Here is an 18053-nt window from a genome sequence, read left to right as displayed (position 1 = left end):
GAAGAAACCATAGAGTTACTATAAGAACAGCATTTGCAGAACAGAAGTACTGCACTAAATGCACGTAGATTTGGTGTTCCCTCCCACTGTCAGTGCTGTAAAGTGAAAGCAGATGAAACTGACCTATGAATACTTCTATGGCATGGGTGTAGTCAGTAGATAAGCGTGTGAGTAAAGCCACGTTAATCTGTTGAAAACAATTTGGAGTCGGGCTGTGGGGTGCTCCACCATCACGTCATATATGCAGAATAAGATGTGTCAGTACATAATACTGACATGAGCAAGGGAGGGGCTGCTGCAAAACACACCGATAGAATGAATGCAAAGAGCCAAAAGAACACTTCCTGTTGATGCAAAAATTGCAGCAGCAACTGTCTGACACATCTGGACTGGAGAGGGGGGGAGGCCTGGCTGTAGTGTTAGCGAACTACTGAGGGGAATGGACAACGTTCAATGCTAATCTGGAAGACGGTGAGTTTAGTGGACTTCCACTTTGGCTTGGACCGGTGACCGTAATGCGTTTGTAATGTCGGCGCGTCTTTGCTCTTACGGTGAAAGAAATGGGGAAATAATTGCCCGTCACCGTACGTCAGCAACCAAATGCTAGCTAGCGTTAGCCGCTACGTAGCACTGGTCGCTCCTACATGGAATGGCTGCTAGCAAGCTAGCGCTAACTGTTAGCATAAGCTAGCTAGCATAATAGCTATTTCATATGACAGCCGACATAGTTCGGACCCGAATTCGACGTTCTTAATTTAACGCTAGCTAATAAACCATATAATGTTGTCAAGCTGTTGTAAGCTTGTACAGTGACGAAAAGCGTGACCAAACCGCAAAACAATCCACCGCCCGAGACAGAGTGAAGTCTGTGTGAAAGTTACGCATTTTTTTAAAAATAATTGCTCGATTGTAGGCTAGCTAACACAGCTAGCGGTAGTTAGCCGTTGCTTGTGTGCTGCCTGATAGCTGGGTGGTTAGGGCCTTGTGAGCCGATGCATTTTTTTAAACTAACGTTAACCAAGCTACAAGTTATCGTTGAAATGAGAAATGCTGGAGACGATTTAAAAAAGCAGGTTGTTGTGACGGCCAAGCTAACGCTAACGTTAGCTGCACCGCAAGATAGACCCCACCATCAATTGCTAACTAGCTACCAACAGAATGGTTTGCAGTAAAGTTTGGGACCCCGCACATTTGCTCCCCGATGTATCGACACTGTGCATGTACCATGGGATCAACAGTAGGTTACATGCTCATGTAACGTTAACCCAGCGTTAATTCACGATGGAGCTAACGCGGGTAAACGTGACTTATGATGAACAAGTTAACGCTTTAAATGTATAGCCAAGACTTGCAATAATTTACACGGCTTGCTTTATTCTAATACCGCTGGCATCAGGCCCGTTTGTATTCACGGTGTCAGAACCGGAGCTGTACTGCTGCCTTCAGGGGCTTTCGTAGGATATCTGATAAGGTTATGGACTAAAGGTACCAGTATTAGCAATGTTCTTGGTAACAATTAGTTCAGCTGTAAACTAATTGTACGTGTTTACAATAAAGGACAAAGTGCAGTGATATGACAGGTTATTCTTTCAGTTATACCTGGGTTCAACCGGGTCACCAAGGACTGTGTGCTTCACTGACACCCATTTGCTCTGAAATGTCCCAATCCGCTGCGTTAAAAGCCCACTTTGAAACCAACAGCATGTGTTATTCCTGGACAATTGCGTGTGAAACTAGTCTAAATAGTATAACTACAGGGCATGTCAGAACAGATAGGAGCCAAAGTAATTACGAATTTTGCATGAGCAGGCATTATGGCTTTGCACCCATTCAACCCTCTTTCTTATTATCCCGTTTCTGTTTGGGATAAGCAGTAAAACTGAAGTGGTTTGAACCGCCTGCTGAAATGAATGATTGTGCAAGGCATATGCATGCTCCATGCAGAAAGTGATGTCTGGTGAAACAGGACTCTGAGGGTTTGTAATGGTAATCTGGAAATTCAGCATTGTAGTGATTTTGTCAGGAGCAGTTACCAGTAAATTAGCAAAGCCCATAATTCTCCCTGATATTTTTGGCCAACTTTTTGAAATTTTGCTGTGTGCTCATGATATTGCAGTATTTATTTATCAGTTTTCTAAATTATAAGGTAAAAAGTTCATTTGTTGTTGTTAGTCAAAGTATTCTCATGTATTTTTTTTTGCTAGTAGTGTGATATACAGTATTTTTGCACTATATAATTATGGGAAGAAGATAGTTGAACGGACACTACCTGTAGACATTTGCAGGCTTTTTCCTGCATGTCAGCAGCAAACGGCTGCGATGGTTGAGTTCTTTTCTACCTTAAGCAAACCTGATCATTTGGCCGTAATAAAAACCTTTTTTTAAGGGCATTGCGTCAAATGTATCACTGCCAACTGTAATTGCAATAGTGGAATCACTGCAGGGTAGCTCCAGGTGAAAAGACAATGTACCAGGATGATATCCTAGCTAATTAGTGCTGGTCATTAAAAGCACTGTTCATGCCGCAACAAGATGTGGTAAATTTGTCAAGCCTGACGCAGACAAAATGCATGATAACCACTGCAGGAGGAAAGGACAGAGAGTACTGTCGGGGATGAACTAGGTTCCCTTTCAACTAGTTACTCTCATCTGAATGCATCAGTTGCTTGTAGTGAATGCAGATGTTGGAAACGGGAAGGGCTGTCCTTGTGGATGCCTTTTGTTATCTTTCTTTCCTTTATGTCACCAAGAAGAACTTGATTATGTGATCACATAGGGCTGTGTGACATGACATTGTAAATATGGCACAAAAAGTCAGGAAATTTGTGTTTGGTAGATTATTTCATGGCAATAACTCTTATACCGTTGGAAAGCCTGTTACTTCCCTTTTAAATGGTGCTACATTTGTAAGGAACATGCATTTGTGGGATGAGCAGTAGAGCTGAGTATGTGGGTTGTTCCCATGAAAAGTTTGCCAAACTGCTTATTCTGCTATTGACTGTTGTTTGGTGGATTGGATGATTGAAGTCTGAAGAAACAAGACATATTGGCATTATGACAATTTATTAATTTAACAAACAGGTCGTGTGTGGAAGATCAATACACAGCCACAACAGCCTGGCACCCCCTCCTCATGTTGGTCACACACTGCTGTGGGATGGCATCCCATTCTTCAACCAGCATTTGTCGCAAGTCAGCCAAAGTGGTTGTGTTGGTCACTCTGGCATGCCCAAGCTGATTCCACAAGTGTTAAATGGGGTTGAGGTCAGGACTGCTGGCAGGCCATTCCATACTCTCCACTCCCAAACTCTGGAGGTAGTCTCTGATAAACCCCGCTTTGCGGGGGCGAGCGTTGTTATCTATCATAAAGTTCGGTCCCAGACTGTGGAGATATGGGATTGCCACTGGTTGCATAATCTCATCTTGATATCTTTCTGCATTGAGATTGCCTCCAATGATGACAAGCCTGAGGAAAGGTCTTCATCTGAGTGTACCAGAAGCTCAAAACAAGAGTCAATAGCAACAGCAAAATAAGCACTTAGCCATTGATAAGGAAGATTTAGCAAATTTACTCAGCTCTGCTGCTCATCCCACAAATGCATGTTCTTTACGTCCATTTAAAAAGGAAATAACCAGGCTTTCCAATGGTAGAAGAGTTATTGCCATGAAACATGGCTACAACAATGAAATAATCTACCAAACACAAAATTCCTTACTTTGTGTGCTATGTTTATTATGCTCTGTCTTTTATTTCATTTTGTCACAAATCACACTCTACATGGCAATACTTAAAAATTTTAACAAAACTTTGTGTTTTTCCACATGGCATGGATGCAGGCAGGAAATTTGCATGAAGGCCTACATTCTGATATATATTGTTATCTGGATATGAAATCCTTGAAATCACGGCAGACTTACTCCACTCCACTGTACAGTAAAGTAAAATTCTGTGAGTCATTTTTTCATGATTTCTGATCAGTGTTTTTGTAAATTAATGGCTTTTTGTTTGACAAATTACAGCAAGCTTGAGAATGAATATATTGTTGGATAAGATATTTTATATCATCTGATCAGCGCGTGAGTAGGCAGAAATGAAAGATGAGCATTTTCTTGTTTTCCAGTCATTTATTCCAAGAACACACCCGAAGGCTACGCATACAATATTTAACCCTGCACACTGAGCTCCCTCTGAATCTCAACAGTTTCCACAGTGCATGTTATTCTCACACCAGCGAAGTTCCTCACAACATTGCTTTACTTCACTCACAATCTCGTCTATTTTTATCTTGTTTTTTTATTATCTCTTTCAAATTGCTCTCCCAACCTTTGCTTGTTAAGCAGTTCTGTGCTGGGTCTGGTTTGCCCCACAAGCTGTTTTTCAAAGTAGGTGAAATGCTGCTGATGTTGAAGAAAGCATACAATGCCTGCTTGCTGACTTAGATTTTTCTTCAAATGTTCTTTTTTCCTTTTCTCTCCTTTTTTTTTTTGAGCGACATGCTACCGTTGTGGACTTAGAGACTTTAGGTGATATCTTACCGCCCGAGTTATGCTGACCTTGTGGTCAGCCAAGCTATCACAATGCACTGAGCATCCTTTATACCCTCCTACACGAAGCAGCTGTGTCTAAAAGGTTTATTAAGAAGCGGGGAGCTAGAGCTGCAGATGGAATTTTTGAGCTGAGTTTAAACATTTTCGTTTTTTCCCACGTGAGTCTAGCATGTGACCCTCACCCAGCATGTGGATCTCAACTACTGAGCATGCATTCTTTGGCTTCCCTTCAACTTGGCTCCATTCAGTATGCATGCTGCTGGCAGTCGTCGCTGATGTGTTTTAGTGTATGAACATGTTGTGTTTGAAGGCCGGTGGCGGGCAAGTGAAAATAATGTACACCTTCGTACGATTCTCTCGGTTTTGCTACATCTTTCCCTCCCCTGTGCCGGGACGAGAACATATGGTTTGTTGGACAGGTGTCTTGGCAAGCTTTGGCAACTGGGGAAAGTGTTTATGTTCCAAAAGTGCTGACAGAGACTCAATGCGCAGATCATGCTGAATTGCTAGCAAGGGGTAGGGAGGGAGAGAGGAGGAGGTGCAGCGGGAGAGAGGGGAGAAGGGCAGATGGAGTGGGGGGAGAGGAGGGTTAAGCTGGAGAACTGACATATACTAAGGTTTTGCAATTCGGAGGTATTTGCTTTTTTAACGGCACATGCACAGTATGCACAATATACGGTAATTTGATGTTACAGTTGCTGCTTTGCAAAGTGTGGTTTAACTAGTTCTGCTGAGAGGGCAGGACTATGTCTGTTAATATTTTATCAACCTGGTCGAGTACATATATTCTTGTGTAAGGGTAGTGTGCCACTACTTATGCAGCAGTTCCTTTCATTGGGGGAAATGTGCACAAGAAAGCTTGAATCTTGTGGCTTGTGTGCTGTGGAACACCTTAATGCAGGCAGAGGCAGCTGTCAGTTGTGTTCATCGGTGAGAACGAGAGGATCAACCGGCGACATCCACAATTAGTTCCAAAAGCATTTGCGTCACTGTCATTACTGGTGCTCATGTGTGCAACTGTATGACAGAAACCTTGAAGAAAGGCTTTGTAAGAGACCGTTCATGAGAGCTCAGGGCTCACCTTCCAAGCAGAACCAGATTTTCTGCTTCCTCTGCCAAATGCAGGATATACACTTTTATGGCTACCCACATGTATGACTGTTATGCTTCACCAAAATTGGCACACGTGGATCATTTGTGCCTTGTCTTCAATCAGTCGCAATCGTTTCATATACTTTTCTTGCTATTTCCTGTTCAGCAATAATAGCTGTGATGAATAATCAATTGAAATTAAAGTACATAAGTTACGAATTAAGGCTGAAATATGTGAAAATTAATTTTCAGATTCTGAATTATAATTTTTTTAAATTACATTGTCTTCTATGTTCTTGTACTCCCTCTAATACTTGCACTTGATTCTGTTAAAGTGGTGCCACCCTAAGAAAAAAACATTTTTTCAGCACTCTAATTGTGGTGCTATGGGAAAAAAAAGAAATGGATAAATACTGTATATTGTGAAAACTGGAGCTATTTCTGAAATAAGTATTATATGCAAATCATGTTGGTCATTTTCTAATTATAAATTCACAAGAAAGTTAGTTTTGGGTCTCCAGTTGTGGCTTCTGTCTGCCATTTTTTCTGAACTTCTTCTAAACTTTATACCGTTCTAATCAGGGTGTCTGTGGATCTCTAAAGATTTTAGTTTCCATAGTTTCTCTTGCAGGTCCATGTGTCCTGGAATAAATCAATATGTTGATTTCAGAGATGGACCTTTTTGTTTAACCAGAAAGAGCCACTATATCGCTCTCCCCAAAGCCACCAGACTCCATTTACAGAATCAGTTATTTTATCATGTGTAAAACACACTTCAGCCAAACTTGAAAGAAACAAAAGAAAACTCACCAAAACCGTCTTGGTTCATCTTTTCATTGTTCCAGCAATAACCACCAGCTCTGGTTTGGTTGAAACAAACCCTCAATTCACAGAGTTAGATGTGAAAATATTGGAAGAGGATTGAGAGGGAGGGCGGACATAGAGACGCAGCGGGGAAACCAGAGCTTAGAGCCAGAATATTTTCACATCTAACTCGGGAATTATTTTCACTAGCCGTTATGATCTGAGAGATTTAAACATGTTGGACTTAAACAGATTTTCCCAGTAATAAAAAAAAAAAAAACATTAATTACCGGATAGCAGAAAGGCTGAGTGTTTCCCATACCCTCCTGAACAATAGAGCCTGACCAGCACCACATTACTGAGGCTGAGGCCAATATCAACATATGGGAAAATCTGATAAACCAGTCAATATTCGTTTTTTACACACACATGCACCATGAACCTACTTTTTTTTTTATAATACTGCTGAACAGTATACTTTATTATCAAGGACAAAGGTGACAGGAACAGTAAATGTAAGAAATATGATACAACATGTTCTACATTGGACTGTACATTTCAATGGGAAGCTCTTTAGCATGAATGTCATGACAGGAGTCGGCGATATAAGAGCTGTCAATGGACCAATACAGCCAGCAAATATATTATATATTAAGCCAACTCAGACTGGCCTATGAAGCGCTGTGTTTGCTGCAGTGCAGTCGATGCTTTTTCTGCCACAGAATTTGTCATATACAGTTCTGGATGTCAAGTCTCCATCGAATGCTTATCTTAAACAGCTTCCTGTCTCTTTTGTCTTGCATATACTTTACACCACAATAGTGCTGTGTTAAATGGGGGAATATAGAAGTGCTGCAATGCATTGCAAATGTCCTGTTTTAAAATCTAATGTTTTCTCCTTCCTTTTTTCCTTTTCCCATCAGGCTGTCGGCAAACTGGAGAAACATATCCAAGAAATGGACGACGGCAGCTACATCGAGTTTGATGTGCCGGAGTTCAGTAACACTGTCCTGACCCAGCTCAATGAGCTGCGGCTGCAAGGGAAGTTGTGTGACATCATTGTTCACATTCAGGGCCAGCCATTTCGAGCCCACAAGGCTGTGCTGGCAGCTAGTTCACCCTACTTTCGTGACCACTCAGCTCTTAGCACCATGAGTGGCCTTTCCATCTCGGTCATCAAAAGCCCTGAGGTGTTTGAGCAGCTTCTTGCATTCTGCTACACGGGTCACATGTCCCTGCAGCTCAAGGATATTATCAGTTTCCTCACTGCTGCCAGCTTTCTGCAGATGCAGGCCATCATTGACAAGTGTACCCAAATCCTGGAGAGCATCCACTCCAAGATCAGTATCCCAGTTAGCGTCTGCAGCCCAGAGAAGGACGACTCTCAGACCAGCCACAATGGGGTCAATGACAGCAACCTCTTTGTAAACCCTACCCAGATCTCCCCCCCTTACTACTCCCGGCAGAGTCAGGCAGGACACGAAGGGCGCTTTGAGCTGGCAGGAAAAGGACTGGGCCGGGGGCGGCAGCAGCAAGAGGAAGGCCAGTCGGACCGAGGCAGCAGCGATAGCGTGTCGGAGCATGACGCTCCCATGGAGGGAGAAACGGAGCAAGTGGAACTGATTGGCAAAGATGGGCAAGTAACAGATGTGCATGTGAAGATAGAGAAGACCGACAGGCCCACTTACTCAGATAGTTCCTCAGCTGGTGATGACGGCTACCACACGGAGTTGGTAGACGGAGAGCAGGTCTTGGCTGTTAGTGTGGGTTCTTACGGTCCTGTGATCCAGCCTGCTACCTATTCTTACTCAGGGCTGTCCTCCCCGTGCTTTGTCAACCTTAGCAGCTCCAGTCCTTCCCGCTCCATACTCAGCGGCTTCAGGGGCGGGCGAGCCAGGGCAAAGCGCCCCTTGGCCATCCCAGCGGGGGTGCTGAGTCATATCAAACCGGGCTCAGATGACGGCGAAGCAGCTGTGGGACCCACAGGATTGGAGAACGATGTGCGGGAGCGCAGCCTGCGGAGCCAGTGGTACCCCTACAGCGAGAGACTCATTTGCATCTACTGCGGAAAGACCTTCAATCAGAAAGGGAGCCTGGATCGCCACATGCGCCTGCACATGGGAATCACCCCATTTGTTTGTAAATTCTGTGGCAAGAAGTACACAAGAAAAGACCAGCTGGAGTACCACATCCGTGGCCACACGGACAACAAGCCCTTCCACTGTCAGATCTGTGGCAAATGCTTCCCGTTTCAGGGCACCCTTAACCAGCACCTGAGGAAGAAGCACATGGGAGCATCAGAGGGCAGTAATCACGTGGACTCTCCAGAGAGGACGGAGGGAAGCTCAGGTCAGAAGGACCAGGAGGAGACGTCTGAGGGGATGGCCTTTGAGGCGCAATATGCAGAAGAGGCACCAGCCAATGATATGGAGGAGAGTTCAAAATGCAGTCCGGAGGAGGCTCAAGCATCAAGATGTGATTTTTAGGTCCTGCTTCAGGTTAAGGAAGCTTTAAGAAATGTTAAACTCAACTTAAAGGACTTTTTTCTTTTTCGATTCAGCTCCCTCCACTATGGACACTTCTTGCATCAAGGGTTTCTGTCAATTTTATGAAAGTTAGATGTTGAATGCAGAGAGCAAATGGGTGCTTTATAGAAATTTGATTCTTTCAAGCAAAGGGAGTAACAACTTACTATTTTTGAGGCGGTCACAATAATCAAGACCCCCGAATTGATTTCTCTTTTTATCTTTCCATGTTTTTTAAAACATATTTACAGAGTTATATAGGCATGTTGCAATAATTGATAATGTGAAAGCTCTGGTAAGATGCTAGTCATATCACCTTTTTACCTGACCTGTTTTTGCACATGTGGCCACAGGAGGTCACTTACTCACAAGGAATGATTTTTCTGCCAGTGCAAAGCTTCGTGTGACATATCCGTTCAATACCTCATGATGCAACTACATACTCATAACAGACAGTATTTTAACTTAAATGAAACTCACCAGGTTCTACCTCATAGCCAAGAACCTACCAGGCACACACTTGTTCACCGTTTTGAAATCCGTTTTAGGTTGTATGTACAGTATCTTATTGCCAAACCCTGTAAAGAATATCCTCTCAACACAAAGCCTTGATACTTAGGGGAAATATTCCTTGCTGATTGTATGGATTGGGGACAAAGTCCTTATCAAATGTTTCATGGTCAGCCAGGTTAAATTGATGATTAAGAAGGTGCTATGTTAGGAGTGCATTACATTTGCTAGCTTTCTTCTATGTTTGTTTTTGGCGATGGAGAGAATAGAGTAAGAAAATGGCCCTGTATACTTTTACAATATGATTTTGCTGTCTTACAACGTTTGTTCCACGAAACACTTCTCATCACTACTGGAGATCTCACTCTGTTGGCCGAGGCGTGGTTTTAGAGCCCGCCACCCATGTAATGGGTGAATTACGTCCATACAGTGAAGTCATTTGTATTCCTCTATACTCTGATTGCAGACTTATACTGAATTATCGTATTTGTAAATTGTTTTGTCCTGACGTAGGCTTCTAGGTTAGTGCTCCGTGTCTAACAGCGACAGGAGTACTCATTGTCAACTCAGCACAGTAGGAACAGCCCTGGATCTGTTCACATGCATCCACATAGAATACGAGTCTGAATAATATGCAAACAGAAAGAACAAAGGAATCTCAGCCATTCTGACATGGTTTCTTCCATTATTTGAAAGAGCTATTGGTTTGTTTCCTGTTTTTTATTCTGTCCTACCCTTTACGAGGGGACGGTTGGTCTGTGATCTCTGGTCTCTGCATTGGTTGGGGTCAAGTGCAGACTTGGAACACGTTTCCCTCGTTTGTCAATCCTACTTGACGGCGTTGACACTTGCGGCATAGCTAGATTAAGGCTAAGGGGTAAATGTTGTTAGAGCTAAGTGTTGATCCAAAGTATTGATGCACTTTGCGGAGTTCGTGGGTGGGATGGGTGCTGTCCTATTGATAAAATGTGCTCATTTCTGTCTTAATTCTGCTGCAACGGCAGCAGAGTAGGACTTTTTGTCCTTTAGATTTTTTTGTCCTCTGAGTAAAAGTGAGACTCTGCAATCACATGAATACTATTGGCTACAAGCCGTGCATATGGCACCATTGTATTTTATCTATACTGTTTGAACCATGGGGATCAGGGATGGGGGTGGTGTTAGTATATAGAGACTTGATTTAATTTCCATTGTGACTTAAAATAATCTGCATTCACAGTAAATGCATATGAGGCACTTAGAAGGCCTGATTGGTAATCTCGTCATATTTAGCTAATTTAAAGCTGGGTGGTCCCTTTTCATGCTATCCTGCTTTCTTATTGGCCATCCAGCTGTTTAATGCCTTTTTAGAAGAGCACCTGCTACACGCTTTTATTTGTCCCATCTGGTCCAGCTGAATTTGTGTCAATGAATTGAGTTAGATTATTTCACAGTTTTCATATAATTTTCTACTTTGTGTGCATTTGGTGCGAGAATATTGTGTTTTATCGCTTATGTTACGTCAAGAGTGCGGTCTTTTTATTCCACTGAATGTGCTGTCTTCGTCTTCACTCATTGACGGTCAAGATAGCAAACCAAACTTTAGGGAATTTTGCAAAAATCGGTATAGCTAGCTTTTCGTTATCTTTTTGTCTAAGGGTTTATCACAAACACTTCATCGTCACCCACAGTCAGTCAACCTGTACGATACTTTTTAGATGAATGTTTACCGATTCAAGGTTATTTCTGTCAGCCGCGGACGTGACGTGCAGGTTCGGCAGCTGATCTGACCTCAACAAAATCAGTTGCGAGCTAATTTGAATCTGCCTGTGATGATTCTCGCCCCTCACCTAGGAAAAAGGAGGACGTGTAATCCTTCTTGCATTATTGTCAGTAATGTTTTGTGAGTAATAGGTACAAACTGCTAGAACAATTTTGTGCCAAGAGTTCACACCAAAGACTAAGAGGTGATTTTTAACAGTAAATTTTGACTGTATAATTGAATGCTCATTAAGAAGAAAAGGTTCTTAGTTTAATGTAGGACTAGCTCATTGCTATTTGCAAGGAATGTACGTTTCCCTGTTTATAACAATCACTTGTGTATAATTTGAACAATTTGCTGAGAAGACATTAAGCAGTGAAGTCATAGATAACGTCATATATTAAGCCATACAAAAGCTGACAATATAAAAGTTGTGCAATAGGTATTGTAATTGTTTAAAGCCAATGTAAACAGAAAAGAGAATTCTTCACAGAAAGTGGCATCTTAAACTTAGTGCCTTGCCACAAGCTTTACCTTTTCCATTCTGGCACTCTGATTCTTGTGCCTCTTTCATTTTTGAATGGATTGAATAGAGAGATTATGAGACAATATGGCCACATCATTTATTGTAAAGTGGTGCCAAGAATGAATAGAAATTAATTCATGTCATTCTTGTCCGTGTTCTTGTCCCCCCCGTTTTCGCTTCTTATAATTTGATTCATTTTTGTCACGTGACGGACAACTGACTTTAAGATTTGACAGATTTTGTAGCAATTGATCACAATCAGATGAGGCAGAGCCGCTGCCCCACGCTCAGAGACTCTACTGTATCCCTCCTCTCGAACCACTGAGGACAATCTTAGCAGTGCACCGTAGTTTTAGGTATTTTAATGGAGGAAGGAGATGCATGAGAAACACAAATCTACTTCCTCTCCGTTCTCTCGGAGCATCTGGCGAAGGGAACGGCTGCTCGGGTATTTAGCAGATAACAAACTGAATATTTGTGGAGGAAAACAAGCTTACCCTCGTATACTGTAGCTTAATTGCACGTTGCTGAACCACAAAATTGTATAAAATTGCCAATGGATAATTTTTTAACTTGATTTTTCTTGTATTTGTGTCATCAATTTGTGCACTTACAGTTCTTGATTGATTGATAGTAAATACCAGTAATTCCATCCGGGAAGTCTAGTTTATCTCTGAAGTTACCCTTAAGGGACTCAGCTATGATGGCCTCAATCACTTCGGTCGGGACCTTCCCCCTTAAATGGTGCTTTTAGACTAGTTAGATATTTTTTCCTCTCAAATGAGTAAACATGTCCACGTAGTCATCACAGGTGAATGGAGGGGAATTGTTTAAATGCTTTTCATTAACTATTGTGTGATAGTACACACCTACCGAGCCAACTGAACTTGACACACACTCGAATCGACTCTCCGTCAGCTCTTAGTTCCACACCTCCGAGAGGAACGGGAGACGCGTTGCGGGCCACAAGTAATCAAAAGGAAGTGTTTACAGGGAAGGCTGTCAGACTACTTTTTGAAATTGCAGCTCGTCCTATTCTTTTTATAATAAACTCACTTCAGGTAGTTTACAAACACTGATACAGGCTTAGAAAAAAATCTTAAGTCTTCCATAGCTTTTCTGTCAGTTTCTGTCCACTGTGTATTATAAAAAAAAGCAATAACCTTTTTAAAAGTGGTGTATTGGGATCATCAAGCCTATTGAAATATTGGCCTGTCACAAACAAAGTGAATGTCAGGGAGCTGTTGAATTGAAGTAGGACCAGGACAATTTGATATTGATTTATTTTTTATATATTTTCTGAAACTTTGGACAGCTTGACTTCCTCTTCAGAAAAAGAAAAAAAAAGTCGATATAAATGAAAAAGTGGTGTTGCTTGCTGGTGTTCTAAATGCTCATCAAAATCCAGTGGTAGTCAGAAAACTGCAACGCAAGAACTGAGCGTGTGGTCATCGAACTCAGTGGCACTGTTCAGAGTTGCACCTCCAGCTGTGTCAAATAATGAAAGGGATTTTTGGGCTGTATAGCCACTGTTTTGGAGCGGGCGGTCTGTTGTCATGTCGAGGTTCACTGGTCTCCTTTGGCTCCTCGGGCGCTGAGACTGTAGTTGTAGTTGTTCAGGATCAGAGGGGAAGTTTATAGTGTAGCTATTGTTCCTTTTCCTTTACAACTCCCTAAACTCTGCACTATAATGTCTCTGGCTCATATGTATTTGGTGACAAGGCAAAAAAAAAAACTTAGAACTCAGGGTATATAGTGTTAAAAGTGGTCTCATTGGACATACATCTTATGTCCATAGTATAATTGTGCACTTCTCTTCAGGTGGGGAAACAAGTCCTCAGTCAGTGGTTCCCAAACATTCTGCCTCAAGGTCTCAATGAGCCCATATTTTCCACAGAGCTGAGGCTTGAGGAGCGCTGGAGACCGTGAACTGAGCCATGTCGGCAGACTTGGCCCAGCTCCTGTTTTTGTCCACTCTACACACAACCTCACAACCCAACTGTGAACCTCAGAACTCTACTGTTTTGTACAACTATGAAGTAAATGAAGCTAGCTAGAGCTGATGTTGTATCTATTGCCATTTATGAATTTATTTTATAGCATGAAATAAAATATATTTATTCAAATTATATATTTTACTCATAATCATTCTGTGCTGCTTCATTTTGGTTCTTAAGCTTGTAAATTGCTTTTTTATTATATAAAAATGTCAATAGAATAATGCGTTTGTAAAATAAAGACGCTGATTTGGCTCTGATTTGTCTTTTGTGTCTCAAAAAAAAAGTTAATGTGTTTACATGTGCATGAAAAGCAGCGATCAAAGCATAAAGGGAAGAGAAAAACATACTGCGATAACCAGAAGTCCTGTAGTTGTCTTACTTGCAACGTGTTGGACAACAAGACATCTAATACATGTTGCTGGCATGCAAGAGTCACGTGATGCTGCAGTAAATCTGCATGAAGTCCATCTGCAGGAATATCTGATGTATGTGCAGCGTTGACCCTCCAGAGGGCGCTGGAGAATAACAAATACAGCTTGTAAGGTCTCCAGGAAATGCTGGAATTTAAATGAGAGTATCTGAGCAGGCCTCTCTGACCTGAAACAAGGCTGTTTAACTTCACTGTTAAAGTGTTACCAACACAAACAGCTGTGAGTGAACGATCGGCTGCTGGTGTGAAAATTATGTGCGTTTTTCTGGATAATAATTAGCAGGCCAGATGTCTGAAAAGACACTTTCCTCCTGTGCTCTAGAGACTTTTTTTTAAAGGAGTGCTTATGGAAAATAGGACATTTACAAAAGTCACCCAGGCCAAGTAGCGGAGTATCAACACAATAAAGTGCTTTCGTCTCAGACGGCTGGTAATAAAATTAATTTATCACCAAACAGGCTCCTTTTCCTGCTGGATGTCCTGTCAAATTCTCTGCGTAATCCTCAGCAGTGTTATTGCTCCTGTCCCTGCTGTGTTAAAAAATGCATCCAAAGGGAGAAATATATTCATAAAGTGGCACAGCTGTGCTGCAGCCTTCCAGACTGTTACTGCTGTGTGTGGGTTTCACAAAAAGTAAGACCATAAGGCAGCTCAGAAACCACCAAGTTGTGCAGCTTTGGAATAGTTTTCAACGGTGCGTTCAGGCTGCAGATTCTTTCAGTGTTTTACCTCTGAAATATGTTGTTGCTGATGATCTCAGTCAATAACACAATGCTCGGCAACACGTGACGTGAAATCACGTCGCTCATTGCTGCAAACTCTAATAAACTGGATGAATTGTTTAAATGACAGCATTATGTGGCTTCATGGACACGTGATCCTAAAATAATAGGCTAAATTGCTCTGTTCAGTGGAATATGAGAATAAAAAGAACCACAGAAACAGGGCCAGGAAAGCCGAGGTAGCCGTGTTTCCACACTGCCTCTTTTACTGCATTCTGTGGCTATGATGTATTGTGGCTCTCTGCAACACAAAGTCAAGCAGCTGGAGTAAATAAGTGCGAGATGAAGCTGTTTCACACAGTCGTTAACACGTCCTGTCAGGATGATGCCCGGCGTGTCTCATGCAGCTCATCACTTCACAAAGAGTCATTTCTGCCAGTTAGCAGCCAGTTGCTCTTCTCTTATTTGTGTGCTGCAGATGTTTGTCCTCTCTCCATCACCTTAAAGCTAACCTCACTGTCCCTCTGAGGTTATTCTCTCTGCTTCTATTATGTGTCATTACTGAAACAGGGCTGGTGTGGAGGTGACTCAGGCTGCCCCTGTGGCCTGGCTCCAGCTCCGGCTCCGGCTCCGGCTCCAGCTCCAGCTCCGGCTCCTGCACTTCCAAATACTATTATTTATCATAATGTTGTTACCTCACTGCTCTGAATGAGATAATGCTGCCACGTTACAAGGACTCTGGGAGGAATGTGTGTAAGCAGTGAGGAAGAAGAGGAAAACAGGTGAGAGGTCCCACCTACAGGATGAAATCACCATCCTGTGGTTACCCGTTTTTTTTTTAAGGCTGGAGGAATTATTTCTCCAGCTGAAGCCCCCGCCAGCTGTGGTTCTCACTCAACCATCAGAGTGTTAAACCTCTTAACGGAAAAAAACATGAAGTGTCAGTTCAGGAAAGTTAACCTTTGACCTGCGCCCTGACGCAAACAGCGCCGCGGTGCGGTGCGCCGGCGTGCGGCGGCCTCAGGGCGCACAGCGCGCCGCGTGTGAACACCGACAGTACCCGACGAAAAGAAGGCCAACCAGCGCCTCAAAGCAGGTGAGGAAACACCTCCGACAGCTGGATGTTGTTACATTTAAGTGTCTGAATTTACCTGCTGGTTCGACTCTGGTGCAGCTTGACGCAGTTCGTTTGTTTAACGTGTTTCTGATAACATGAACACCTGTGGCAGGTAAGTAGCAGCTCACTGCAGGCCGCTGCTGTTAGTGTTGACTCAGTCTCTGCTCTGCTGCAGTGCTTCAACCTTTGCTGTTGTAGGACATGAAACATCAGACATTAGCAGCTGGAGTAGTTAACGTTACGAACTCTCGTTGGCGGCTGTATGGGACTACAAATCCCAGGCTCGTGACGCAGGTGTTCATGATATTGATAGCAGCACAGTAAACATGCAGGTGCACGCGATAAAACACCAGCTGACCTGCTATTGTGCACAATAGCTCGATGTCATGACTTAGTGGAACACCTGAACGCAGCACAGCCGTTGTAAATGTTATTAGTGACAGCTGTCAGCTCCACAGGTGGCAGGACACTGGAGGTTTACCTGATGGCTGAAGTTATGCAGCCGGGAGGAGGAAGAGGTAAAGTTTTCAGTTTTATAAATGAGTGAAGAATGAATCAGGTGCAGTCTGTGACTGTGTGCTGGGCCACAAAGACCAGACAGCACTGAGCTTTAACCTTACCTTTTTCTATCGAGAACACCTTCCTTCATCATTTGTTCCAACTAAAGCAGCAAATTAAAGCTCTTTGCTGAAGTGAATTATTTAAAATGAGCAACATTTTGTTGTTGTTTAGGAGATTTTTGCAGTTTTTTCTCAGAATAACTAAAGTCTGTGTTACTTCCCTTGACTGCAGTGATGAATGAACATGCAGACTCACCTGAACAAACTTTTCTACATCAGTTTGAGTACATTTCTAATTCTTTAACTAACAGTTGTTGTTTCTAATGCTGGTATGTTAAACTACTGGCAGCTTAAGCATAAACTATGCTGATAAATGCAGTACTTTCCAAAGTGAATTATTTATCTCTTCACACTGCGACACCTTCAATTACGAGAGCGTACCTGGATGAGGAAAAGCTGAGTTGAGCTGGCGTTCGTTTGCCTCGGTTGGCACGACATTAAACCCGGAGCAACGGGAACATCTGACAGATTCTTCGAAACCGCTCCTTTTCCCAATATAAGCCTTTTCATGTTGTTCATATTTTCCTTTATTAAAACCAAGTCAGTGTGTTGGACTGGAGGTGATCCAGACTCACAGTCGACTGACGCTGCAGAGGCTCTCGCTGCTGTTTCTGTGTTGAGCTGTTAGACCGCAGCTTGTTTCTTACAGAGCTTCCATCAGCCCGAGGTGGTAGCAGCTTATTAGCAGCAACAAACTGTTGTTTTTTAGGATTTGATTTTAGCTTTATCTTATTTAGAGGAGCTGGTCTCTGATCTGCGCTCACAGAGTGTGTTTTACATACTGATACATGGTGGTAAGACGTATCTGGAGTTTATTAAAATATCAGTTTTGTGCAGTATTGATCAGATTTTGATCGTTTTTGGATGCAACAAAGGATGGGTTTATCAAAGTCATGCCAGATAAGAGCGATGTTTCTATGTGTGCTGCTCATGTGTGCAGTTATTGATGAACAGAGCTCTTGGATGAGACGTGCAGGGTGAACAGAGTTTGGCTCTTAATGCTCACAGGCTGCACATGGAAAAAAATGTGACGTGCACCAAACTGAAGTATCTCTGTCCATTTCTGAAGGACAAAGTGTATTTCATTAACTCTGACAGATCTATTGTCCGACGGTAAAGACGCCAACAAAGCTGAAGCGGTGAAATACTGCAACACTGGCCGCAGTAAAACCTCACAAAATAAAATTTCCACTGTGCTGAGGAAAATTCCTGCCGTCCATCCTTGAGAGGTTTCCTGTGAGTTCCCTGCAGAGGCCTCGCAGACGCTCTGGAAGAACATGAAACAGAGGTCAGATCTTATGGCTGTGAAGCTATAAGCAAATCTCCACAGTTGGAAATCAGTTCAGATGCAGAGCTGCTAGAAGACGGAAAAAACGAATTCAACAGTTCCACTATCCAAGTAACAAACAATGAAGTGA

At 42.6% G+C, this 18053-nt stretch overlaps 1 protein-coding gene across 1 annotated transcript; it reads left to right on the top strand.

Moving 5' to 3' along the window:
- Positions 1–340: 340 nt before the first annotated feature.
- On the top strand, positions 341–13526 carry zbtb34 (zinc finger and BTB domain containing 34). The gene is made up of 2 exons (XM_041937883.1): positions 341–471; positions 7368–13526. Exons 1-2 carry the CDS (start codon positions 454–456, stop codon positions 8928–8930), a joined length of 1581 nt encoding a protein of 526 aa, XP_041793817.1. The 5' UTR covers positions 341–453; the 3' UTR covers positions 8931–13526.
- The last annotated feature ends 4527 nt before the right edge of the window (positions 13527–18053 follow it).

The sequence above is a fragment of the Chelmon rostratus genome, chromosome 5 (genome assembly GCF_017976325.1).
Source record: "Chelmon rostratus isolate fCheRos1 chromosome 5, fCheRos1.pri, whole genome shotgun sequence".
Lineage (NCBI taxonomy): Eukaryota > Metazoa > Chordata > Actinopteri > Chaetodontiformes > Chaetodontidae > Chelmon > Chelmon rostratus.
The sequence above is the reverse complement of the archived record's forward strand: the minus strand, read 5'-3'. Positions and strand labels throughout refer to the sequence as shown.